Source organism: Schistocerca americana, chromosome 1 (genome assembly GCF_021461395.2).
Source record: "Schistocerca americana isolate TAMUIC-IGC-003095 chromosome 1, iqSchAmer2.1, whole genome shotgun sequence".
In the NCBI taxonomy this organism is placed as follows: Eukaryota; Metazoa; Arthropoda; class Insecta; order Orthoptera; family Acrididae; genus Schistocerca; species Schistocerca americana.
The window spans coordinates 588011211-588037767 of record NC_060119.1 but is presented as its reverse complement, the minus strand read 5'-3'; the positions used below and the strand labels follow the sequence as shown (position 1 = coordinate 588037767).

Below are 26557 nucleotides of genomic sequence, written 5' to 3'. Positions count from 1 at the left end.
GCCATGTTAGGAGCGCATTTTCATCCGGAGAGGAAGTTCCTTGAAGGTTGTTCGATAGAGAGCGGAAAAGGTGAAAATCTGATGGTGCGAGATCAGGTGAACAAGGTGGGTGGAAAACGACTTCCCAATACAACTACGGTATAGGGTTTTTTGTCAGTCTGACAGAATGCGGGCGGACGTTATCATGGAGTACCATCACTTCAAGCGGTCTTCTTGATAGCTGTTCTCGGACTGCGTCTGCAAGACGTTTCAATCAGCAGTGATGGTTTGACTTCGAGGAAGCAATTCGTAGTACATCACGCCGTCGCTGATCCACCAGATGCATAACATAATGTTTTGCGGATTCGCGCAGGTCTTTGTACGTTGAGTTGCTGCTTTGTTTGGGCTCAATCATTATTTTCTTCTCCTTGCGTCATTATAAAGGCGTCATTCTCGCTACCAGTAACGATACAGAATAGGAATGATCGGTGTCCTGTATGTGTCAGCTGATGACAAGCAAGCAGAGAAGCAGACATGGCCACCCTCCGACTTTTGTGATTTTGGCTTAGTGCATGCTCGTACACACGATTGTATGAAATGTCTCACAATGGTGAAAGCATTAAATTTCATTACATTTGCAGTTATCGAGTACACTGACGTGGATAGTTGTGGATTAATGCGTTTCAGCGATCTTCATCAATCCAAGACGGTCTCCGTAAACATGGAGGGTCACTAATGTCAAAACGATCCTTATTAAAACAAGGAAACCGTTTTCGTGCCTTGCTCTGCCCGGTGGCATTAGCCCGATACAAGTCGCAAATGTTTCTGGCTGCTTCCGCTGGTGTCACGCTTCTACTGAACTCAAACAAAAGAACGTATCGGAAATGTATCGATTTCTCCACTTGGCGCCCCGTTTTCTATCGTCCACAGCAGCACTCACTATCGTCAGATAACAAAATAACAATATGTAAACTAAAAGAGCAACAGTGAAATGCAAATAAAAAATGACAACCAATAAATAAACCAATAGCTACCTGGATACCAACATACAAAACAAAAACACTGAAAACTTATGCACCACTCTAATATACGTAATTGTAATCATGATCGTTGTAATACAACCAATGAAGCAGGTGACATTGTCCTCGATGGTGAGTGTTCAATCGGAGGTGAGGGTATTAACTGGAGTGCCCCAGGGAAGTGTGGTAGGTCCGCTGTTGTTTTTTATCTACATAAATGATCTTTTGGATAGGACGGATAGCAATGTGTGGCTGTTTGCTGATGATCCTGTGGTGACGGGAAGGTGTCGTCGTTGAGTGACTGTAGGAGGATATAAGATGACGTGGACAGGATTTGTGACTGGTGTAAAAAATGGCAGCTAACTCTAAATGTAGATAAATGTAAATTAATGCAGATGAATAGGAAAAAGAATCCCGTAATGTTTGAATACTCCATTAGTAGTGTAGCGCTTGACACAGTCACGTCGATTAAATATTTGGGCGTAGCATTGCAGAGCGATATGAAGTGGGACAAGCATGTAATGGCAGTTGTGGGGAAGGCGGATAGTCGTCTTCGGTTCATTGGTAGAATTTTGGGAAGATGTGGTTCATCTGTAAATGAGACCGCTTATAAAACACTACTACGACCTGTTCTTGAGAACTGCTCGAGCGTTTGGGATGCCTATCAGGTCGGATTGAGGGAGGACATAGAAGCAATTCGGAGGCGGGCTGCTTGATTTGTTACTGGTAGGTTTGACCATCACGCGAGTGTTACGGAAATGCTTCAGGAACTCGAGTGGGAGTCTGTACAGGAAAGGAGGCGTTCTTTTCGTGAATCGCTACTGAGGAAATTTAGAGAACCAGCATTTGAGGCTGACTTCAGTACAATTTTACTGCCGCCAACTTACATTTCGCGGAAAAAGCACAAAGATAAGATAAGAGAGGTTAAGGCTCTTACAGATGCATATAAGCAGTCATTTTTCCCTCGTTCTGTTTGCGAGTGGAACAGGGAAAGAAGATGCCAGTTGTGGTACGAGGTACCCGTCGCCACGCACCGTATGGTGGATTGCGGAGTATGTATGTAGATGTAGATGTATACATTAAAAACAGTTAAAAACAGCTTCTACATTCATATTACAAATATGCTCCAGAAGCCACTGTCCAATGCATGGCGGAAGGTAAATCGAAACAATATCATCGATTTTATTCGGAATTGGGAAATATGCTGTATGAAAACTGCATGAACAGTAGCATGTTGGTAGACATCGAAATTATAGCGTGGTAATCGTAGGAGTCCGCCCCTTAGCTGAGAGGTCTGCTGCGGGCCCAGGGTACGATTCCAGGCCAGGTCGGAGATTATGTCCGCTCGAGACTGAGTGTTGTGTTGTCCTCATTATCATTTCATCATCATCGAAACTCAAGTCGCCCAATGTGGCGTCAACTAAAAAGACTTGCAACTCGGTGGCCGAACTTTCCCAGGTGGGGAATCCCCACCGTCAATGCCAAAGGATCATCATCATTATCATCGTCATCATCATCATCATCATCATCATCATCATCGTCATAGTGGTAGGAATCTACAGACATCGATAAAAAGTTGCGTTTAGCTTCAGCGTAGGAATAAATGCACACTCACTTATTGTCCAGAGGTTTACACATACGTAAATGTGATCTGTAACGGCCTACTGTTGTTATCGAGAAATGTGAATAAAACGAATGAATAATTAGAGGATACGTAATTGTGCAGACGCTGGCGCCTTACCGGCTGCAGGAGGCGCAGGTCCGGGGCGAGGGGCCCGGCGAGGACGTGCAGCATGAGGGGCAGGTCCCCCGCGTAGCGGCACATGGGCGACGCCGAGAAGAAGCGCGGCCAGCGCTTGTCCGAGCCCGACGGGATGTGGCCGTCGTGCGGCACCACGCCTGCGGCACAACACGTCCACACTGTCCACAACTTCTGTCTCACACACCACACCTTCGTTCGTAGCAGAATACGAGAGAACACGCGATTCCTTAAAGAACTGGATTCCCTTGTATAAAACTGGTTCCGACTTCTGATTACCTTACAAATGAGTTAGTGTGTTAAATATTTCTCGTTAAGCATGTGTGAAACTCTCTTTAATTAATCTTGAGTATTAATAAACCGCTTCGGCTGTATTTAGTCCTTTATTTTTAGTTTTGTGGCACTAAAAGCCATATCTTCAGGTGAACATATAACTAAAACTGTAGAACTAAAACGCTCAGAACTTTGTACCGAACATTCGTTGTCCGTCAGAACAGAACACCGCTAAAAGGCGATATATGTCATGGAATAAAACAGCCGGATCCCAATGGGGTGGCTAGGTCCGCTTCTGAGGTCTATACGCAATCGCGAACAGGCGGCTCCTGACGAATAACAAATGTTGGTTACAAATTTCCGAGCTTTTTAGCTGTCATGTTTTAGTTATATGTTCACCTGAATATGTGGCTTTTATTGCCGTGAAACCGGTAGTGATCAAAAAAATAAAGGACTAAATACAGCTGAAGCGGTTTATTAATACTCAAGGTGATTGCTCACAGCTGTGGTTGCCCTATAAGGCTGTCTGCTCTTTAATTAAATTGCAGTAAGCTTAAGACGGAGAAACGCATAATAATCGATTTCAACAGCTGCTGCGGAAAATGGCCATGCACATGAACTAGTATGGACGTCTTGTCAGGCATTTCCAAGCGGCCCTCACAAGAGGTTTAGAAGGATACATCTCAACCTGCATAAAACTGTCGAATATACAAAGTTTAACAACATCTGCAGATCAAATAATATAATACCTAAATACAATAAAATACTGGTTCAAAATAGTTCCGCCAGTGCACACAAAACAAAACAAAGAGCACAAAAAATTTGGCTAAGCAACGTAATCAAGTCTCCTTATGACAAAAAGCAAAACCTTATATGTGGTGCTACATAACGCATATTTTAATCTTACGAAAGTTCTGTATAACGCCGCTGTTTTCCCCCATTTCGTTAGCAAGACAGAAAATCGTACATCTACAGTGATGGAAAAAATGAAAAATCCACAGAAGAAAGATTGCAAATTTAAAAGCTAAACAAATACCTAACACAGCCACAAATGATATCCATTCTAACGAGAAACATCATTTCTATCCAAGACGGGTCAACCTCACTGACACTGTTTTGCGTACAAAAGAAATAAAATTGCACGAAAAAGGTCTGAAACACAACGTCAGCACACAAATAGACGAAAAATACATACAAATCCTTGTAGTTGGATCAGAAAGCTTTCTCGCAGAGGAAAGGAGACAAAATGAGATAAACGTTGATCTGACGAGAGACCTAGTCGGTAATGAAATCAAAACGATAATAACACAGGTGCAGGAAACCATATGAAATCAAAACAATACAGATTTCATAACACCGACAAAACTTAAAAAGAAACTGCAGGAACACACCATCATTACAAGGGCAGCTAAAGGAAACACAGTGGTTCTCATGGATAAGGAGCAATATATCAGTAAAACACAAGAGTTCATCACAATAAATAAAATTACAAAACGAAAATCAGATTCAACTAACAGATTCCAAACAAAGTTGATAAGCGCTCTGAAAGACACTGAAAATACGCTAGAAGGCAATCAAAAAAAGAAAACTATTAACAAATCCCAGTGCTCCATCCTTCCGATGTTAACCAAAACAACACGAGACAGACCTCCCCGACCGAGCCATTGTGAGTTATAGACATGCTCCCACATGCCCCCTAGCAACATACATGTTGAAAATCTTATCAGAAAACTACAAATTACAAGAGCATACTACTGCAAGAAACACCACACTTGTGATAAGCTACATAAAAGATGTAGAGGTTCCAGATATAGCCACCCTCATGTTATTTGATATAGAGAATATGTATTCAAGTATACTAATAACTGAAACAATAAACATTATAGAACAAAATCTTAAGACACACAGTACACTTCCATATGAATACATCAAAGAAACAGTCAAGCTACTATAGCTAATAACACAACAGAACTATTTCCAGTTCAGTAATGAACTCTGTTTACAAAGTGAAGAATTACCAATGGGATTCCTAGTGTCTGGAAGGATAGCAAACATATTTATGAACCACGTAGAACATGGTACTTTTACTGCTAAATACCTACATCTTCCTGAGGGTATTTTCGGTCTGTCGTTGCAACTACAAGAAGTTTCTTGTAGGTGCAACGACAGAACGAAAATACCATCAGAAATTGTAAAGCAACTATGGACAATATAGGCACACAAATGAAGAACTTAAAGGTGCAACATCCGATACTGGACTAGAAATGTGGATGTCATCCTGTGCCTGACAGAGGAATCAAGCAGGACAATTGACCAGTTACACACACACACACACACACACGCACGCACACACACACACACACATAAATTCTGTTCACATGAAATACGCATTGCAGTAGAGAAAGTGCAAAATAGGCAGTGAAGTTTCTTAGAGATAGCCATAAAGATTCAAAACAGCCAACATACATTTGACACGTACCGAAAACCCACAAGAACACACAGTCACACATGAAACAACACAACACCCGAATTCTCAAAAAACAGGCCGCACTTAAATATTTGTTCCACAGACTACACACAGCACCATTAAAAACAGACAACTACCAAAAAGAAATTAATACCATAATACAACAGCCACTAAAATTGAGTGCAAAGAAAACTTCGTAACAAAGCTGAACATAAAAATCGAGAACAGATAAGAAGTAACACCTAGCTGTCACCAATAGGACAGAATCCCAGACAAGCATACAAACAAACAACATGCAAGAACAGGAACATCACAAAGTGACAAAGAAACGGAGAACAAAACATGGTGCACAATTACACAATAACATACAACCACAATACGCAATACCCAATATTTTCAAAAAAACAAGGCATAAGAATAGTCTGCCAGCCGGCCCGTGTGGCCGTGCGGTTCTAGGCGCTTCAGTCTGGAACCGCGTGACCGCTACGGTCGCAGGTTCGAATCCTGCCTCGGGCATGGATGTGCGTGATGTCCTTAGGTTAGTTAGGTTTAAGTAGTTCTAAGTTCTAGGGGACTGATGACCACAGATGTTAAGTCCCATAGTGCTCAGAGCCATTTGAACCATTTGAATAGTCTGCAAACCAACAATTCCATTCAAAAATATTTCCCAAGAACAACAAGAAAATCTGATCTATATCAGAAATCAGGAATATATCAACTGAAATACAATACATGTGATGGAAAATACATAGGTCAGACTAGGAGGACATTTGACACCAGATACAAAGAACGTGTAAGAGCATGGAATTACAGAATAAATCACTCAATTTTTGCAAAACACTTACACCAACACCAACATAAAATTACCACCAGGGATGCAGACATGGAAACCATAAAGATAAACAACAACAAAAAAATAGTCCTCACCGCACAAGAAAACTACCACATTGAAAAAAAACCATAACAGAAAAGAAACAACTCGCAAACGATCAGACCAACCTGGGAAACCACACACTCTTTAAGCTGATTGACCACCTATCACAACATTAAAAATACACATATAACCACAGGCTCTATTTACCACTACCACCTCCTCCCAGTTTGTTTCCTATAATCTCCAACGAAACACGGCTGGTATGAAACTCTCTTTAATTAAATTGCAGTAAGCTTAAGAAGGGGAAACTAATAATAACTGTGTTTAGAAAAGGTTCAAAATTACATTCAAAGTTGGTTGCATGTCGCTAAGTGCCTATTCGCTCTATACACTCCCCAGTTTCTCATCTCTCTCTCTCTCTCTCTCTCTCTCTCTCTCTCCCTCCCCTCCCCTCCCCTTCTCCTCTCCCAAGACATATACACACACGAATTATATATTAAAAAAAAACATTATGCAGTGTCTCACATTGGTAACGATCACAATCTACATAAAAAGAAAAGACCGAGGAGGAGGAGATTAGTGTTTAACGTCCCGTCGACAACGAGGTCATTAGAGATAGAGCGCCGGCCATTGTGGCCGAGCGGTTCTAGGCGCTTCAGTCTGGAACCGCTCGACGGCTACGGTCGCAGGTTCGAATCCTGCCTTGGGCACGGATGTGTATGATGTCCTTAGGTTAGATAGGTTTAAGTAGTTCTAAGTTCTAGGGGACTGATGACCACAGCAGTTAAGTCCCATAGTGCTCAGAGCCATTTTTTGTAAATAATACAGTGTAAGAGAAAGTGCAGAAAAGCAAACACTGCTAAGTGTATATGTGAACGAAGTCTTTCGGCAGCAATATCTGTTAACAAAGAGGGAAAAGGCAGTGGTTTGGAGAATATGTGAACACGAGGCAGAAATATCGTAAGTGAAATAAACACCAACTTTATAAAAAATGCCGTTTTTAGTCTAAAACAACAAAAAATGTTCAAAAATATGTAGCCAATTTGAAGAATAACCACAGAAGATGCTTAAAAAAAAACGAAACACGGCTGGTATGAAACTTTCTTTAATAAATTGAAGTAAGCTTAACAAGGGGAAACTAAAAATAACTGTGTTTATAAAAGGCTTAAAATTAAATTCAAAGTTGGTTGCATGTCGCTAAGTGCAGTAGTTCTCAAATCCTGGATGAATGAAGTCTGGTATTTGCCTCAAGACATATACACAGTTTCTAATTGTAACAAGCTAGTTTTTTTACGCATCTCAATATATACAACGTCATATCTCATAAACTGTGTCGCCGAGTGATATAATTTAGATGTACAGTCACTGGTATGTGTGGATATTCCCTGCAAAATGCGTTACGAATACAGTTAGTAGTAAAGAATAAAAAATTAAAACGTCAAGCCCGATGCGGCAATTTTAATCATGAACAGTGAAAATATAATAAGCGGTAAACTTTTTTCGTTTATTTTACAGAGAGTGTCAGCTAGAGAAAGTTTCACAAACTTTCAAATTATGTGAGTTGTGTTGCCTCAAGACACAGACACATTTTTTAGCTGTAATACTTGTCTTACATTGCTGCACCTTTCAAATAATACAGGGTGATTCAAAAAGAATATCACAACTTTAAAAATGTGTATTTAATGAAAGAAACATAATACAGCCTTCTGTTATACATCATTACAAAGAGTATTTAAAAAGGTTTTTTTTTACTCAAAAACAAGTTCAGAGATGTTCAATATGGCCCCCTCCAGACACACGAGCGATATCAACCCGATACTCCAACTCATTCCACATTCTCTGCAGCATATCAGGCGTAACAGTTTGGATAGCTGCTGTTATTTCTCGTTTCAAATCATCAATGGTGGCTGGGAGAGGTGGCCGAAACACCATCTCCTTAACATACCCCCATAAGAAAAAATCGCAGGGGGTAAGATCAGGGCTTCTTGGAGGCCAGTGATGAAGTGCTCTGTCACGGGCTGCCTGGCGGCTGATCCATCGCCTCGGGTAGTTGACGTTCAGGTAGTTACGGACAGATAAGTGCCAATGTGGTGGCGCTCCATCCTGCTGAAATACGAATTGTTGTGCTTCTTGTTCGAGCTGAGGGAACAGCCAATTCTCTAACATCTCCAGATACTGTAGTACAGTTACAGTAGCACCTTCGAAGAAAAAGGGACCAAAAACTTTATTCAACAGCACCTCAAGCGAACAAATGTACAACTAAATGAAACTTTATAGCTCCCTTAATTCGCCGACAGATAGTGCTTAGCTCTGCCTTTTGTCGTTGCAGAGTTTTAAATTCCTAAAGTTGTGGTATTCTTTTTGAATCACCCTGTATTATACTTCTTCTTGAATAGATTAGGTCAACATTTCAAATTTTTAAGTTCGCTTCTTATTTACACTGAAGCGCCAAAGAAACAGGATTTCCCCCGTACGACCATTTCCCGAGGTCACCGTGAATATCAGGAATCCGGTAAAACATCAGATCTCCGACATCGCTATGGCCGGAAAAAGATCTTGCAAGATCGGGGACTAACGACGACTGAAGAGAATCATTCAACGTGACAGAGGTGTAACCTTTCCGCAAATTGATGCAGATTTCAATGCATCAACAAGTGTCGGCGTGCGAACCACTCAACGAAATATCATCGACATTCGCTTTCGGAGCTGAAGGCTCACTCGTGTACCCTTGAAGCTCTACGCTTCACCTGGGCCCGTCAACACCGACATTGGACTGTTGATGACTGGAAACATGTTGACTAGTCGGCCGAGTCTTGTTTCAAATTGTTAGAGCGGATGGATGTGCACGAGTATGGAGGCAACCTCAGGAATCCATGGACTCTGCATGTCAGCAGGGGACTGTTCAAGCTGGTGGAGGCTCTGTAATGGTGTGTGGCGCGTGCAGCTGGAGTGATATGAGACCCCTGATACGTCTAGATACGACTCTTACAGGCGACACGTACGTAAGCATATTGTCTGATCATCTGCATCCATTCATGTCCATTGTGCATTCCGACAGACTTGGGCAATTCCAGCAGAACAATGCGACACCCTACACATCCTGAATTGCCACAGAGTGGCTCCAAGAAAAGTCTTCTGAGTTTAAACTCTTCCGCTGGCCACCAAACTCCCCAAACATGAACATTATTGAGCATATCTGGAATTATTGCACCTGCTGTTCGGAAGAGATCTCCACTCCCTTGTACTCTTACGGATTTATGGGCAGCCCTGCAGGATTCATGGTGTCAGTTCCCTCCAGCATTCCTTCAGACCATGCCACGTCGTGTTACGGCACTTCTTCGTGCTCGTGGGGGCCTTACACAATATTAGGCAGGTCTACCAGTTTCTTTGGCTGTTCATTGTATATCAAAGATTGAAGATCAAATTTTTGTTGCCCCTGGTAGTATCCTGCAACTAGCTCGAGCTTTGTTTGCGCCAGGATAGTCGCTTAGTGACCGGCCTTCAATTCTTGTCACGTGCTATACTGAAAATAGCATGTGCTCCGAAGACGTAGATCACGTGGAGTCCAAACAGTGCACTTTACGTGCGATTTCGGGGAGACTCGGACAAGGTGACAATGTTAACAATCAAGCTCTTTTTAAAAAATCAATTTTTATAGTAGTTTTCATTTCGTTGGACGTATTAATAGAATAGCTTTTTATTGTGGTATATCTAGTTGTACACATTTTTGTTTTGCATACATTATGAGAAGCTAGTGCGCAAATGTTATATTGAAGTCCCTCTGGCCACCGAACAAGATGAAAATACAGATAACACTTGAATAACTTTTTATTCGTAAATAGCTGAAAACAGTGCAGTAATAAATTAAAAATTGTTTTTTATTGTTTATTGAATAGTATGTAGTGAAAGGATTATTATGTTAAAAATTAATATCTCAAAATCAGACTGTTTCGTTAATGTTGTTGTTGTTGTGGTCTTCAGTCCTGAGACTGGTTTGATGCAGCTCTCCACGCTACTCTATCCTGTGCAAGCTTCTTCATCTCCCCGTACCTACTGCAACTTACATCCTTCTGTATCTGTTTAGTGTATTCATCTCTTGGTCTCCCTCTACGATTTTTACCCTCCACGCTGCCCTCCAATACTAAATTGGTGATCCCTTGATGCCTCAGAACATGTCCTACCAACAGATCCTTTCTTCTAGTCAAGTTGTGCCACAAACTTCTCTTCTCCCCAATCCTATTCAATACCTCCTCATTAGTTACATGATCTACCCATCTAGTCTTCAGCATTCTTCTGTAGCACCACATTTGGAAAGCTTCTATTCTTTTCTTGTCCAAACTAGTTATCGTCCACGTTTCACTTCCATACATGGCTACACTTCATACAAATTCTTTCAGAAATGACTTAAATCTGTACTCGATGCTAACAAATTTCTCTTCTTCAGAAACGCTTTCCTTGCCATTGCCAGTCTACTTCGACCATCGTCAGTTATTTTGCTCCCCAAGTAGCAAAACTCATTCACTACTTTAAGCATATCATTTCCTAATCTAATTCCCTCATCATCACCCGACTTAATTCGACTACATTCCATTATCCTCGTTTTGCTTATGTTGATGTTCATCTTATATCCTCCTTTCAAGACACTATCCATTCCGTTCAACTGCTTTGCTGTCTCTGACAGAATTACAATGTCATCGGCGAACCTCAAAGTTTTTATTTCTTCCCCATGGATTTTAATACCTACTCCGAATTTTTCTTTTGTTTCCTTTACTGCTTGCTCAATATACAGATTGAATAACATTGGGGAGAAGCTACAACCCTGTCTCATTCCCTTCCCAACCACTGCTTCCCTTTCATACCCCTCGACTCTTATAGCTGCCATCTGGTTTCTGTACAGATCGTAAATAGCCCTTCGCTCCCTGTATTTTACCCCTGCCACCTTCAGAATTTGAAAGAGAGTATTCCAGTCAACATTGTCAAAATCTTTCTCTAAGTCTACAAATGCTAGAAACGTAGGTTTGCCTTTCCTTAATCTATTTTCTAAGATAAGTCGTAGGATCAGTATTGCCTCACGTGTTCCAATATTTCTACGGAATCCAAACTGATCATCCCCGAGGTCGGCTTCTACCAGTTTTTCCATTCGTCTTTGCTTAGAACTGGGTTTCCATCTGAGCTCTTGATATTCATACAAGTGGTTCTCTTTTCTCCAAAGGTCTCTTTTAATTTTCCTGTAGGCAGTATCCATCTTACCCATTTTCGTTAATAAAAATCACAAATTATCTTCCGTCAAACTTTAGTCAGTCCTCATGTCACACTGTCTTTTGGGGAATCAAGTACGAATTCTCAGTCGCTACTCGTATCGGAATTAACTTGAGCACCGCGAGTGGGAGATTTCTCCCTCGTGCTGTTAAAGCCGGCGTATGTAGCAGACCACTACTGGACGGTAGACTAACTATTGCGCAACAAAACATGTTCCGTTTTAAGTAAAAGTAGTCTGTCCTGATTTGTACGTTATTTCAGAGAAACTTAAAACAAAGGTGGGTTAAATTATAAACTTTTGCTGGTTTTCCGTTAAATTTCACATTTTATGAAATAAACCAGAAATTAATAAAGATATTTAATCAGAGACCTCAGTGTTATGTATCTACCACTTGCTTGTTGGTGACGTATAAAGTTCCAAAAACACTTGACGGAACATGATACTGAACCTTTGAAGTCGGAGTTAATGGTCACACGAACACAGCTAGTAAGTAGCCAACGGGCTGGCAATAGGGCGCTTCGTTGGCCCACTTAACACTTCGACAACAAATCCACGAGCATTAGGCACTGTAACTTCAATTTCGAGCCCCACGTAAGTTTTGGTTATCCCGCGTGTAAGTGCCAGACTACAAATCCAAGGGTTTGAAATTGCGTCGGGGTTAGCCTTCGCAGTACACCGCAGCTAACTTTTCAGTTTTAGCAGTGTCTTTTGTATCCGGATAATACCACAGTGAAGTATGCTGGGGTTCCACAGTGAACTGTAGATGGCCAACACAAAAAATGGCTCTGAGCACTATGGGACTTAACATCTTAGGTCATCAGTCCCCTAGAACTACTTAAACCTAACTAACCTAAGGACAGCCATCACGAGGCAGAGAAAATCCCTGACCCCGCCGGGAATCGAACCCGGGAACCCGGGCGTGGGAAGCGAGAACGCTACCGCATGGCCAACACAACTTGTGTAGTAGCACTAAGTTTATGGAACCAACTTGGAGGTTGATAACAGCTTTACCACTTATTTTGTCAGACGAGATGAGACGATATACACCTTCCTTTATTGCATGTGTAAACTAGTTCAAAAAGCGAATATTCCCAACAGGAATTGCCGTGTCTGCGAAATTTCAAAGTGCGAAGTCATACCGTTCCTTCGATATACTTGTCAGCCAGTATCTCTACTCAATTCTGATACGTAGAAAATGAAAGCTTTCGTTAAGGCCCGTGATCCGCCGGATAACCCGGCAGGACTGTGATTATAAAACCACGGGCTAGGCTCACTACACATACAGCGTCCTCTCACAGCCACTATCGACAAACTGCAAACGAAGATTCTATCGTCAAACAACTCTCTTTTTTGTAGTAAAGAGTGTTACATTACAGCTAACTGGAGCGGCGTAAACACCAATTTCTCGTACAGGCAGTTGTGTTAGTTCGAAGCTATGATCGTTTCTCCTCTCCTCATTATGTTTATTTCTTTTAAGGTGTATTCATCGTGCTGCAGATCGGTTGTCCATTGGTGCATGTCATCGACTGGCTTAGTGAGCTACCAGACATTCACCAAAGCAACTCTGTTAGGCACCGTTTTCAACGAAGGGAATGGAAACTAAACTAAAGTGAACTAGCATTCGCAGGTAATTCCACAATCTTCTCAAGCTTGTAACTGTGAACAAGCGTTTATACTGGAGGGAATAGAAAAAAAACTGTGAACGAGTGTAAAGTGTTAGCTCTACGATTGCTGCGTTATACTTTTCTGGCGCCAATAATTGCTACACTGGTTTCACTCGGTACAAACTTGTTATTGGCTCGATAAAAAACTTTCATCTTCAGAAAGTCTTAGTTTACATGCAGAACGCACTGTTTTTGACAATGCATGCAAAATCGCGTAGTGGTCAGTGTACTGCTTTGTAAGCAGGAGACGCAGCTTCGAATGCCAGTCTGGCACAAATTTTCAACTTGTCCCATTTATATAAATCAATGCCCACTGGCAAGTTATGTCTAATTTCTACGTGTCTTGATTCATAGTGACTTCGGAATCAAAATAGTGCCTGTTCTTTCGGACATGTCCGGAAGAACACACGCACACACACAGATATGATGATGATGAGGTCCCATACTCCGAGGAGCGTAGGGGACGACGCGGGAGACCCGCACCGCCGACTAGGCAAGGTCCTAGCGGAGGTGGTTTGCCATTGCCTTCCTCTGACCGTAATGGAGATGAATGAGGATGATGAAGACGACACACAACACACAGTCATCTCGAGGCATTCCCTGACCCCGCCGGGATTCGAACCCGGGACCCCGCGCGCGGGAAGCGAGAACGCTACCGCAAGACTACGAGCTGCGAACCACACACACACACACACACACACACACACACACACACACATACATATATATATATATATATATATATATATATATATATATATATATATTGTTAGTTTGATGGTTATTTAGCATTAAAATAATTTTACATCTTTCAAAATAACAGTAAAATATTTTATACTTAATGTTTTAAAGGTTCCTTATTCTAGGTTTAAATTGTTCCTTAAAAAACTTTATGTCTTAGTTTTAACTTGATATTCATAATAGTTTCAACGTTTATGCAAATTTACACAACAATTTCATTAAAAAATTAGCTTATCCCATTCTGCCCTGTGCGTGGGCAGAACAGGAAATACGCATGCATGTCTTTGAAAAATGTAAAGAGATACAAAAAATACAATTTTAACTAAGTTGCAAGTAAGGTTTGTTAGATTATGTTACAAGGTGATTTTTTGGCTTCAAGAAATGTTTTCTTCTTTACAAGAACTGCTAAGACCCTCGTAAACGATCAACTGTGTTTGACAAAGTCTCTCTTATTTAGCCACGGATTTGCCAAGAAAGCCCGTACACGTTCCAACAATGTAAGTTTAACCTCACTTTGAAACAGACGCAATTCGTGTTCGTCTGTAGTCTGAGCGTGGTGAGTACACTGTCTGTCAACAGTGACGTAGAGAAGAAATTGAGGTCTCCGTATAGGTAATCTGCCAATTTCTCTTCGAAGCGGAACTGATTTTATAGAAGAGAAAGGACCAATCATCAGTGAGGACGGATATGACTGGGATATCAACAACAAGCGTTGATTCCCCTGACACACTCCTTAGACCCGATTGTGACATTACTAACACAAATGTGGTTGTTACTGATAATGAAGATCTCTTGATTTTATATATTAATGTATTATAAGTATTTCAGTATACAATAAGCATATGCTTTGATGCCATTTACATACGATAATTAAACTGCTTTTGCATAATCCTTCAACCAGTGGTTTCACAAACTCCTGAAAGTATTAGACATACGACTACCTTTTAAATATAGGTTAAACATCCAAGGTTTTGAAAAAACTCTCCTATTGCCAGAAAGTGAAGGGTAAGACCAAGTCTTTGTTCAAGGGAATGTTTCTTTTATCAAATTTGTGTCTTAATTTGAAACTAATGGCTCTTTCATATACGTTAAACGTTCAAAACAGAACGGTGAAACCCTAGCGAAGTCAGCGAAAGTATCGCCGTCTTCCACATTCAGCTCTCGCGGCATATTCTTCCCGTCACGTATTCTATAGTGTGTTTTCGTCCAACACGATATCTTCGCTTTCGTCTTTGTCTGCTTATGTTATCGAGTATTATTAATGCAGCACTACATGTCATTAATTCATCCCATTCTCTTGACATAGCGTTGCACATGAAGCGAATACGTGAAACATAAAATACTGTATTTCCCGCCAGTTTCAGTCGATGCGAACACACACACAGAAGTGTTTGTCGCTAGTATGGACGTGGACGATAGGAGCGAATATAGTTATAAACATGTTATGAACATGATCAGAAACAATGCTAAGAACAGTTAACGTATTCACAAACTCAGAGGAAACGGGACTTGACGAACTGAGTTGTAAAGGCCACAGCCGAGCATATTGGGAATCAAATGCTGCGTCGCTATAATGACCTGTCCACATTCACCGACACCGGACAATGTGAATTCATATTCAGACTACTATCAGTAAATGTATCATTTCTTACCTCCCCAATAGAACTCAGTGAGATTCTTGACAAACTTTCTGTATGAGGGGGACGAATTTACACATGTAAACGGCGACATGCAGCAGGACGAAATGCTGGTCTGTACAATAACATGACAACGGTAGTGGGTTGGGTTGTTTCGCACCCAGTCTGCATATTTGCCAGATGCCCGTGTCCCCAATGGAATCATCCATTCCGTCGTGCATCGTTCCAGATTTACCGATACCCACTCCTGTGACCTCATAGGGCCAACTGCCCTATTGCAGGAAGTTCAAAAATAGCCAAGTTGTACTACAGCGTTTTCCTCTACTCATATGACGTCACTGTGGAAGTAAGCAGTTGTTCTAAATGCAAAAGGGTGGAAAATTTTAAAAAATACAAGATGGAGCATTGTCCTGTTGGTGCGAAATTCAAAAAGTCCAACGTTGTGATCCAAGATGGCAGTTCTGGGAATACGAGCACTGCCCTACGATGTCAGAATCCACGATGGCAATTCAAGATGGAAGACCTGGAGAAACGGGGAAGCCTGCATAGTTGTCAAAGTTCCCCAGCCCTATGACATCAGAATCCAACACGGTGAATATGAGGGATATGGGCAGAGTCTGCGTAGTTGGCAGGTCGCTTGTGCTAATTATATAATCCGGTCCTAAGTTTAAAATGATAGGAAATTTAAAAGTCGTTGTTATCCCTCACTCCTGTGACGTTAAAATTAACTTGTCCGAAGTCCAGTTCCCAGAAGGAAATTTTCACTCTGCAGTGGTGTGTGCGCTGATACGAAACTTCCTGGCAGATTAAAACTGTTTGCCAGTCAGAGACTGGGGCTAGGGACCTTTGTTGTTTTTTTAAAAAATTCCAGTTATCTTAAGTTGAAACAATTCCCATCACCTATAAGACATCACAGTTTAAACAGTTTCCCATTCCCAATCATCTGACGTAACAGGTCGACACATTAAGTTTGAAGCCAAATTCTCCTATGTTTAATACGTTGGGATATTAAAAATAGATCCACATGAAACTTCCTGGCAGATTAAAACTGTGTGCCCGACCGAAACTCGAACGCGGGACCTTTGCCTTTCGCGGGCAAGTGCTCTACCATCTGAGCTACCGAAGCACGACTCACAACCGGTACTCACAACTTTACTTCTGCCAGTACCTCGTCTCCTACCTTCCAAACTCTCGCAGGAGAGCTTCTGTAAAGTTTGGAAGGTAGGAGACGAGGTACTGGCAGAAGTAAAGTTGTGAGTACCGGTTGTGAGTCGTGCTTCGGTAGCTCAGATGGTAGAGCACTTGCCCGCGAAAGGCAAAGGTCCCGCGTTCGAGTTTCGGTCGGGCACACAGTTTTAATCTGCCAGAAAGTTTCATATCAGCGCACACTCCGCTGCAGAGTGAAAATCTCATTCTGGATAGATTCACATGTTGTAAATTTAAAGTGGTGCGCTGGTCATAAATTCGCTTGTCCTGAGTTTAAAACGGGGAGAAATTCTCAAAAAGTCTTTTACCCTAAGTTTAAAAAGATGGGAAGCCTACCTTTTGTCAGAACTATAAGGAACTTATTCTAAATTCAAAACTGTATAACTCCCTAGCGCAACCTCTACGGTTGTCAAATGCACTATTGTGTAGTAGCATAGGAATTGTTTTCACTTGCGTGTTAAGCACAACAGCGACTTTCTAGATGGAGTCCTATTTTGTTTACTCTATGACGCAACGCAACACGAGATATGTCGTGGCATAAACAAAAACTAGCGCTGTACAATGGCATTTTGCGGTAAGAGGCCAGAAACTATGTTTCCTTTCATCTGTACCAACACAACCACGGAGAGCTGTTTTCGTGTTCATAATTTGTTTTATTTCGAAATGTTAAAATATAAAACTGCAGCAAATGAAGCAGACGAAACGGAATACAGACGACTAAAAAGTGTGACTAACCGAAAGTGGAAATGGATAAGTAGGAATCTGTAGAGGACAAATGCAATGCTGCAGAAACGTATTACTATGGGAAATATATATACCGCCTATTGTAAGACGAAAGAGACCTTTGGAGAAAAGAGAAGCACGTGGATGAATGTCCAGAGCTCAGAAGACAAGCCAGTTCCAGGCAAAGAAGGAAAAGCTGAAAGGCCGAAGGAATGCGTAGAGGAATTCTACAAGAGAAATGAACTTGAAGATAATGTTATAGAAAGGGAAGAGCAAGTAGACGAAGATGAGATGGGAGATACAATATTGCAGAAGAATTTGACAAAGAACTGAAAGATATAAGTCAAAACAAGGCCTCTGGAGTAGACGACATCCCTCAGAATTATCGAGATTCTTGGTAGAGCCGGACGGGGCAAAATTATTCCATCGGGTGTGCAAGATACTTGTGGCAGGTGAAATATCCTCAGTGTTCAGAAGAATGTAATCGTTCAAATTCCAGAGAAAGCAGGTGTTGACGAATGTGAATATTACCGAACTGGTTACAAAATACCACCCCGAGTTATCTGAAGAAAAATGAGTAAACTGGTAGAATCCGACCTCGGAGAAGATGAGTTTGCGTGCTGGAGAAATGTAGTAACACGCGAGGAAATACTGGCTCTACGGCTTATGTTATAAGATAGGTGAAGAGAGAGAAACCTATGTTTGAAAGATTTGTAGATTTTGAAAGAGCTTTAGACAATGTGGATTGAAACACACTCTTTGAATTATGAAGGTGTTGTTGTTGTTGTTGTTGTCTTCAGTCCTGAGACTGGTTTGATGCAGCTCTCCATGCAACTCTATCCTGTGCAAGCTTCTTCATCTCCCAGTAACTACTGCAACCTACATCCTTCTGAATCTGCTTAATGTATTCATCTCTTGGTCTCCCGCTACGATTTTTACCCTCCACGCTGCCCTCCAATGCTAAATTTGTGATACCTTGATGCCTCAGAACATGTACTACCAACCGGTCCCTTCTTCTTGTCAAGTTTTGCCACAAACTCCTCTTCTCCCCAATTCTATTCAATATCTCCTCATTACTTATGTGATCTACCCATCTAATCTTCAGCATTCTTCTGTAGCACCACATTTCGAAAGCTTCTATTCTCTTCTTGTCCAAACTATTTATCGTCCATGTTTCACTTCCATAGATGGCTACAATCCATACAAATACTTTCAGAAACAACTTCCTGACACTTTAACAAATTTCTCTTCTTCAGAAACGCTTTCCTTGCCATTGCCAGTCTACATTTTATATCTTCTCTACTTCGACCATCATCAGTTATTTTGCTCCCCAAATAGCAAAACTCCTTTACTACTTTAAGTGTCTCATTTTCTAATCTAATTCCCGCAGCATCACCCGACTTAATTTGACTACATTCCATTATCCTCGTTTTGCTTTTGTTGATGTTCATCTTATATTCTCCTTTCAAGACGCTGTCCATTCCGTTCAACTGCTGTTCCAAGTCCTTTGCTGTCTCCGACAGAATTACAATGTCATCGGTGAACCTCAACGTTTTTATTTCTTCTTCATGGACTTTAATACCTACTCCGAAATTTTTCTTTTGTTTCCTTTACTGCTTGCTCAATATACGGATTGAATAACATTGGGGGAGGCTACAACGCTGTCTCACTCCCTTCCCAACCACTGCTTCCCTATCATACCCCTCGTCTCTTATAACTGCCATCTGGTTTCTGTACAAATTGTAAATAGCCTTTCGCTCCCTGTATTTTACCCCTGCCACCTTTAGAATTTGAAAGAGAGTATTCCAGTCAACATTGTCAAAAGCCTTCTCCAAGTCCACAAATGCTAGAAATGTAGGTTTGCCTTTCCTTAATCTATTTTCTAAGATAAGTCGTAGGGTCAGTATTGCCTCACGTGTTCCAACATTTCTGCGGAATCCAAACTGATCTTCGCCGAGGTCGGCTTCTACCAGTTTTTCCAATCGTCTGTAAAGAATTCGCGTTAGTATTTTGCAGCTGTGACTTATTAAACTGATAGTTCGGTAATTTTCACATCTGTCAACACCTGCTTTCTTTGGGATTGGAATTATTATATTCTTCTTGAAGTCTGAGGGTATTTCGCCTGTCTCATACATCTTGCTCACCAGATGGTAGAGTTTTGTCAGGACTGGCTCTCCCAAAGCCGTCAGTAGTTCCAATGGAATGTTGTCTACTCCCGGGGCCTTGTTTCGACTCAGGTCTTTCAGTGCTCTGTCAAACTCTTCACGCAGAATCATATCTCCCATTTCATCTTCATCCACATCCTCCTCCATTTCCATAATATTGTCCTCAAGTACATCGCCCTTGTATAGACCCTCTATATACTCCTTCCACCTTTCTGCTTTCCCTTCGTTGCTTAGAACTGGGTTTCCATCTGAGCTCTTGATATTCATACAAGTGGCTCTCTTTTCTCCAAAGGTCTCTTTAATATTCCTGTAGGCAGTATCTATCTTACCCCTAGTGAGATAAGCCTCTACTTCCTTACATTTGTCCTCTAGCCATCCGTGCTTAGCCATTTTGCACTTCCTGTCGATCTCATTTTTGAGACGTTTGTATTCCCTTTTGCCTGCTTCATTTACTGCGTTTTTATATTTTCTCCTTTCATCAATTAAATTCAATATTTATCCTGTTACGCAAGGATTTCTACTAGCCCTCATCTTTTCACCTACTTGACCCTCTGCTGCCTTCACTACTTCATCCCTCAGAGTTACCTATTCTTCTTCTACTGTATTTCTTTACCCCATTCGTGTCAATTGTTCCCTTATGCTCTCCCTGAAACTCTGTACAACCTCTGGTTTAGTCAGTTTATCGAGGTCCCATCTCCTTAAATTCCCACCTTTCTGTAGTTTCTTCAGTTTTAATCTACAGTTCATAACCAATAGATTGTGGTCAGAGTCCACATCTGCCCCTGGAAATGTCTTACAATTTAAAACCTGGTTCCTGAATCTCTGTCTTACCGTTCTATAATCTATCTGATACCTTCTAGTATCTCCAGGATTCTTCCATGTATACAGCCTTCTTTTATGATTCTTGAACCAAATGTTAGTTATGATTAAGTTATGCTCTGTGCAAAATTCTACCAGACGGCTTCCTCTTTCATTTCTCTCCCCCAATCCATATTCACCCAATATGTTTCCTTCTCTCCCATTTCGTACTCTCGAATTCCAGTCACCCATGACTATTAAATTGTCGTCTCCCTTCACTACCTGAATAATTTCTTTTAAAGGTAGTGGCGATAAAATAAGGGAACGAAAGGTTATTTTCAGCTTGTGCAGAGACCATGGTGCAGGTAAAAGAGCTGAAGGAGATGAAAGGGAAGCAGTGGTTGAAAAAGGAGCGAGACAGGACTGTAACCTATCCGCTATGTTATTGAGTCTATATATTGAGCAAGCAGCAAGGGAAACCAAAGAGAAAAATGGAAGGGGAATTAAAGGTCATGGAGAAGAAATAAAATTTGAGGTTTGCCTGTGACATTGTAATTCTGTCGGAAAGTGCAAAGGAGTTTGGGAGAGCAGTTGAAAGGAACAGATCTGTCCTGAAAAAAAGGTTATAAGATGAACATGAACAGAAGTAAAAGAAGGGTAATGGAATATAGTAGAATGGTATTAGGTGATGTTAGAGTTACATTACGAAATGAGACAATAAAAGCAGTCAATATGTTTTGCTATTTGGGCAGCAAAATAACTGACGATTGTCGAAGTAGAGAGGATATAGAATGCAGTCGCCGAAGTGGCGTCAAATCGCACCCGGCGAACGGTCTACCCAACGGGAGGCCCTAGTCACGCGACATTTACATTTATTGGAGATCGCCGCGTCAGTCATTACCTCGGAGCAAGCGAAATGATAAAGCAGCGTCACCTGTTGTTACAGAGGGGGTATGAGACGTAATGGTCAATATTCAGGCTTATGACATGAATGATCAGTTGAACATAAAAACGTCATATGGACATTTGTCCTATTCCAACTTGCTTTCGAGGTACAACACATTTGATGAAAATTGTTATTTATTTTCTGTATTATTGAATACATTGTCAGGTTCACACACGTACACTTTTGCAGCAGTAAGTAAACCTTGCAACCCGGATTTTACGAAGTATCAATTGAAAAATACTTATTTATAACACATTCATCTCTAAGCATTATCATACACGTCACTACCTTGTACCATTCAACAATTTGTTGCCGTTTCTGCAAAGGGTGTTAAACTACAGGATCAGAAGATAAATGGGTACTCGGAAGAATAACGCAATGAGGACTCTGGTAAACACTCTACGATCAGGAACTCGATGTGTGGGAAAGCGCCGACGGTGTTCTTCGACAGCAGGAGCTGCAGCGCAATACTGAGTTTATCGTAAGAATAAACTTGATGTCAACATTACACTACGCATTCTTCTGTGTTTACTGGAATCTTATTAGATTTAGTTTCACATTGAACGAAAGCCAAGATGTCTCTAGCACGGCCGAATATGATAATAAGGATACGTTTTATGCTGTGCGTTACGAGCACATCGGCTCAGAGATGATATGGGACAGCAGCTTTATCGGCGCCTGTAACTTTTGTAATTAAGAAGCAAAAAGAGACGAACAGAGAAACAATAGCTACAGCTTCGAAAGTCATTTAAGTTTTAAATAGAATGATGTAACGGCAAAACTCCGGTAATACGCTCCTCAGGGGACCAGACTGAAAACATAACACGCTCTCCTTCTTTGATAACATAGTATTGTAATTAAAAACAAGAGTCATGAAAATTGCTAACAACGTAAACACAGGGTAATTTTTCTGCGTGAGGTATGTGTGACGTGAAACCTATGGCAGGGATTTCAACGTATAGTTAAATATTGAGGCAACTGATGGCTTACAGTCAGTCGTCTGGTAATCTCAGAACCCCATCTATATCCGATTCCGAGGAATACATGTCAGTACTGGAACTGTACTCTGCTAAGCTGATAACGAGGCGATCAGCAACAGAATCCGCGGAGCCAGCCAAGTGCCACATTATCTCCTCCTCTTTTATGATGTGCTATTCTGCATCCTGTCAGTGTTCGGCAGCGACGTGTGACAAAGCTTTACACATTAGGTCCAATACATCTGGCAGCTTAATGTCTTCTTATTTCTCGCGACAAATCCAGTAAGTTGGCTGTAGAACAATGCTATTGGGTTCAGGTTGCAATGGTACGGTGTGCTCCATACCGTGAAAATTATCGTTTTCCATGTTTCTACGACGCTTATTCACTCTGGCTCATGTGAGAGCACATCTGTGGTATGAAGCAACGATCATAGTCCAAGTTAAAGGTGTTTGATTTTTCATCTTTGTGCCAAAAATTTAATTTGCAATATTTTGTTAATTTAAATGTTCTTTATTAAATATATTTTATAAAATATCGATAACTACTTTTAATACTAATGATGATTAGATATGCGTTGATTAGCATATATTTGATGAATTTTGTATTTAAATGGTGTCATTACTAGAACTGAACCAAAAAAAACGCTGTGAGTTTTGACTTAGCAAACTACATACAAACATTCGCCAACGGTACCGATTAAGCTACAAATCTCGTTTTCTGAAAACGCCTTGACTTTAGCAAATATAGCTTCCTGAAAATCTTCCAAGACAAGTTTTTCTTTGTAATCTTGTGAAAAATATAAGAACAACTTGTTTCTCGCCATTTTTAACGGGGTTCCACGCAAGTGTTTCACTACGGTGCAGAAAGCAGCGTCTGCCATTTTCATTTTACATATAAACAGCGCGACAGTTAGACCACAACTAGAGTTTACAGAAACTGTGACCTTACATGATTTTTTAAATAAAAACTACAAAGCTTAAGGATGAATAAGAAAAACGTTGATGGCTGTTAATACATTAGAACATCTTAAAGTTTCACTTACGGTAATAAGATATCTAACGTACAGGGTATTCGGAAATTCGCGTTATAAACTTCTAGGACTTGTAGAGGAGAGTGAGTATAGAATATTTTGAATAGGAACCCATGTCCGGTAACGTACCGTTTCCGTGCTACAGCCGTCTGAAAACATGTTTGCTAGGCAGTATTGCAACAGGGTTGGGGGGGGTGGGGGAGGGGGGGCTTACATCGGATTGGCTGATGTCGTTTAACGTCTATTCTACCTCTCTGACTGGTTCGAGTCTCAGTCAGTGTCTGCGAGTGTTTGACAAGGTGATTGGACACACCATGATGCTTCTGTATGGCTAAGCTCTTGGTAATGGAAGAGCTGCTTGCCGACTTTATCAAGATCGTTAAGCACAGCGTCCGACCCCATCGCAAACCCGTTTCACCACTATTACGCAACGGTTTCGAGAAAGGGATACTTTCACCGTCAGCAGGCGTGATTGTGGTGCAACAACGAGACGCCACACACAAAATTGGAAGAGACCGTCTGCACCATGTTGAAGGGAACTCGTCAAGTACACGAGACATTCCGCGAGAAATTGATTTTGTTTGCAGCGCCGTCTGGCATTTGTGCATGGCCAACAACAACATCCATACCATCTCCAACACTCCATACCACCTCAAACACTCACAGACACTTGAATGTGGCTCGAACCAGGTAAGAGATGTAGAACAGACGTCAAAATGACATCAGCCAATCTGACGTACCTACCCCTGACTACCCGGTTGCAAACCTACCTAGCAAACATGTTTTCAAAAAGCTGTGGCACGCAAACGGTACGTTTCCGGACATGGGTTCTTGTTAACAATCACATGCACTCACTCCCCTCAACAAGTTCTAGAAGTCTGTAACGGGATGGATTTTCCGAATACCCTAGGTGAGTAGGTCCTACTTCCAAGAACGTTAACTACACCACTGTACGTGTGCTATGTCTGCTGATCGCCGGCCGCGGTGGTCTAGCGGTTCTAGGCGCTCAGTCCGGAACCGCGCGACTGCTACGGTCGCAGGTTCGAATCCTGCCTCGGGCATGGATGTATGTGATGTCCTTAGGTTAGTTAGGTTTAACTAGTTCTAAGTTCTAGGGGACTAATGACCTCAGAAGTTGAGACCCATAGTGCTCAGAGCCATTTGAACCATTTTTTTTTTTTTTTTTTTTTTTTTGTCTGCTGATCAATCAGCATCTGGTTTATTCTTATGATGGACGAAGTATGCCAACGTAGAAGCCGCAAACATACAGCATTACAGTAGGCATGTGAAATTTTTAACTAGCGTGTGTACAACCACACTTAACGGTTGCGTCTTCTGATACACTCAAATCCCTGGCACCACTTTATTAAAAAAAAAACACCATGGTCAGCTGCGCGTTCAACGGACTACTTTAATGGCAGACATGCATGTCGAGCAGAGTCTTGGAAACAATGAGGTAGGTTGGGCTAGGATAAAACGTCAACGAGGTCGGGTAGTTAAGACTCATACGTGCCCGCCACTAGACCAATAACAAATTTGCATGAAGTGTAGTCTGTCTCGGAAACAGTTGGGAGTAGGACATATGTCCTTATGAAGTTTTTTGTTTCAGATTATCGTTCCTGTGTTTTCTCCGAATATGACAATTTCTGCTGGGACACTCTGTATAAACGTGATGGTTCCTACACAGCGGGACGGTGTAGAAAAGCGGAGCCGCAGTTAGCTGTTGTGTCGGCAGGGACTCACCTGGCGACGGCTTGTGGCCGAAGACGCCGCAGAAGAGGGCCGGCAGGCGCGCGGAGCCGCCCACGTCGGACGCCAGACCCACCACTGACGCCGCGGATCCCAGCAGCGCCGCCTGCGGACCAGCGAGGCACATGGTGAGTCAGGAGCTGGCTAAGCGGCCTGCACACCCCAGCAACGTCGCAGCAAGTTTGCTGTTTAATGCCACTAGATCACCAGCTTTATCCCAGGGCAGGTTAGAGAACATTTTCCCACACGAGCGACGTACACTAAGGTGACACAAATCATGGGACAGTCATCTGCATGTCTACAGATGGTAGCAGTATCGCGTACACATAGTATAAAAGGACAGTGCATTGACAAAGCCCTCATTTGCACTCTGGTGATACATGTAGAAAGGTTTCCAAGGTGCTTATGGACGCACGACGGGTATTAACTGACCTTGAGCCGGCCGGGGTGACCGAGCGGTTCTAGGCGCTACAGTCTGGAACCGCGCGACCGCTACGGTCGCAGGTTCGAATCCTTCCTCGGGCATGGATGTGTGTGACGTCCTTAGGTTAGTTAGGTTTAAGTAGTTCTAAGTTCTAGGGGACTGATGACCTCAGACGTTGAGTCCCATAGTGCTCAGAGCCATTTGAATCATTTTTGAACAGACCTTGAACGCTGACTGGTAGATGGACCTACACGCATTGGTCATACCCTTTCGGAAATCTCTGGGGAATTCAATATTCCGAGTTCCACAGTGTCAAGAGTGTGCCAAGAATGCCAAACTTCAGGCATTACCTCTCAACACAGACAACGCAGTGGCCGACGGCCTTCGCTTAACGACTGAGATCAGCAGTGCTAATAGACAAGCAACACTGCGTGAAATAAGAGCAGAAATCGATGTAGAATGCACGAAGAAAGTATCCGTTAGGGCAGTGCACGAAATTTGGTGTTAATGGACTATGGCAGCAGACGATCGAGGCGAGTGCCTTTGCTAACAGCACAACGCCTGCAGCGCCTCTCCTGGGCTCGTGACCATAGAGGTTGGACGCTAGACGACTGGAAATCCGTGGCCTGATTTCAGTTGGTAAGAGCTGATGGTAGCGTTTGACTGTGGCGCGAACCTCTCGAAGCCTTGGCCCAAGTTGTCAACAAGGCACTGTGCAAGCTGGTAGTGGCTCCATAATGGTGTAGGCTTTGTTTACGTGGAACGGACTGGGCCCTTTGGTCCAACTGAACCGATCATTGACTGGAAAAGGTTATATTCGGCTACTTGGGGACTGTTTGCAACTATTCTTGGACTTCATATTGCG

The 26557-nt window shown here is 41.9% G+C and overlaps 1 protein-coding gene across 1 annotated transcript in view; it reads right to left on the bottom strand.

The window, feature by feature from the left end:
• LOC124625231 (fatty-acid amide hydrolase 2-A-like) overlaps positions 1-26557 on the bottom strand; it is a 255926-nt gene that overhangs the window by 72246 nt on the left and 157123 nt on the right. Inside the window, exons 5-6 of the mRNA XM_047149155.1 lie at positions 25263-25374; positions 2740-2897 (exon numbers count right to left, since the gene is read on the bottom strand). Coding sequence (XP_047005111.1) covers positions 2740-2897; positions 25263-25374 — 270 coding nt within the window. The remainder of the gene's footprint in view (positions 1-2739; positions 2898-25262; positions 25375-26557) is intronic.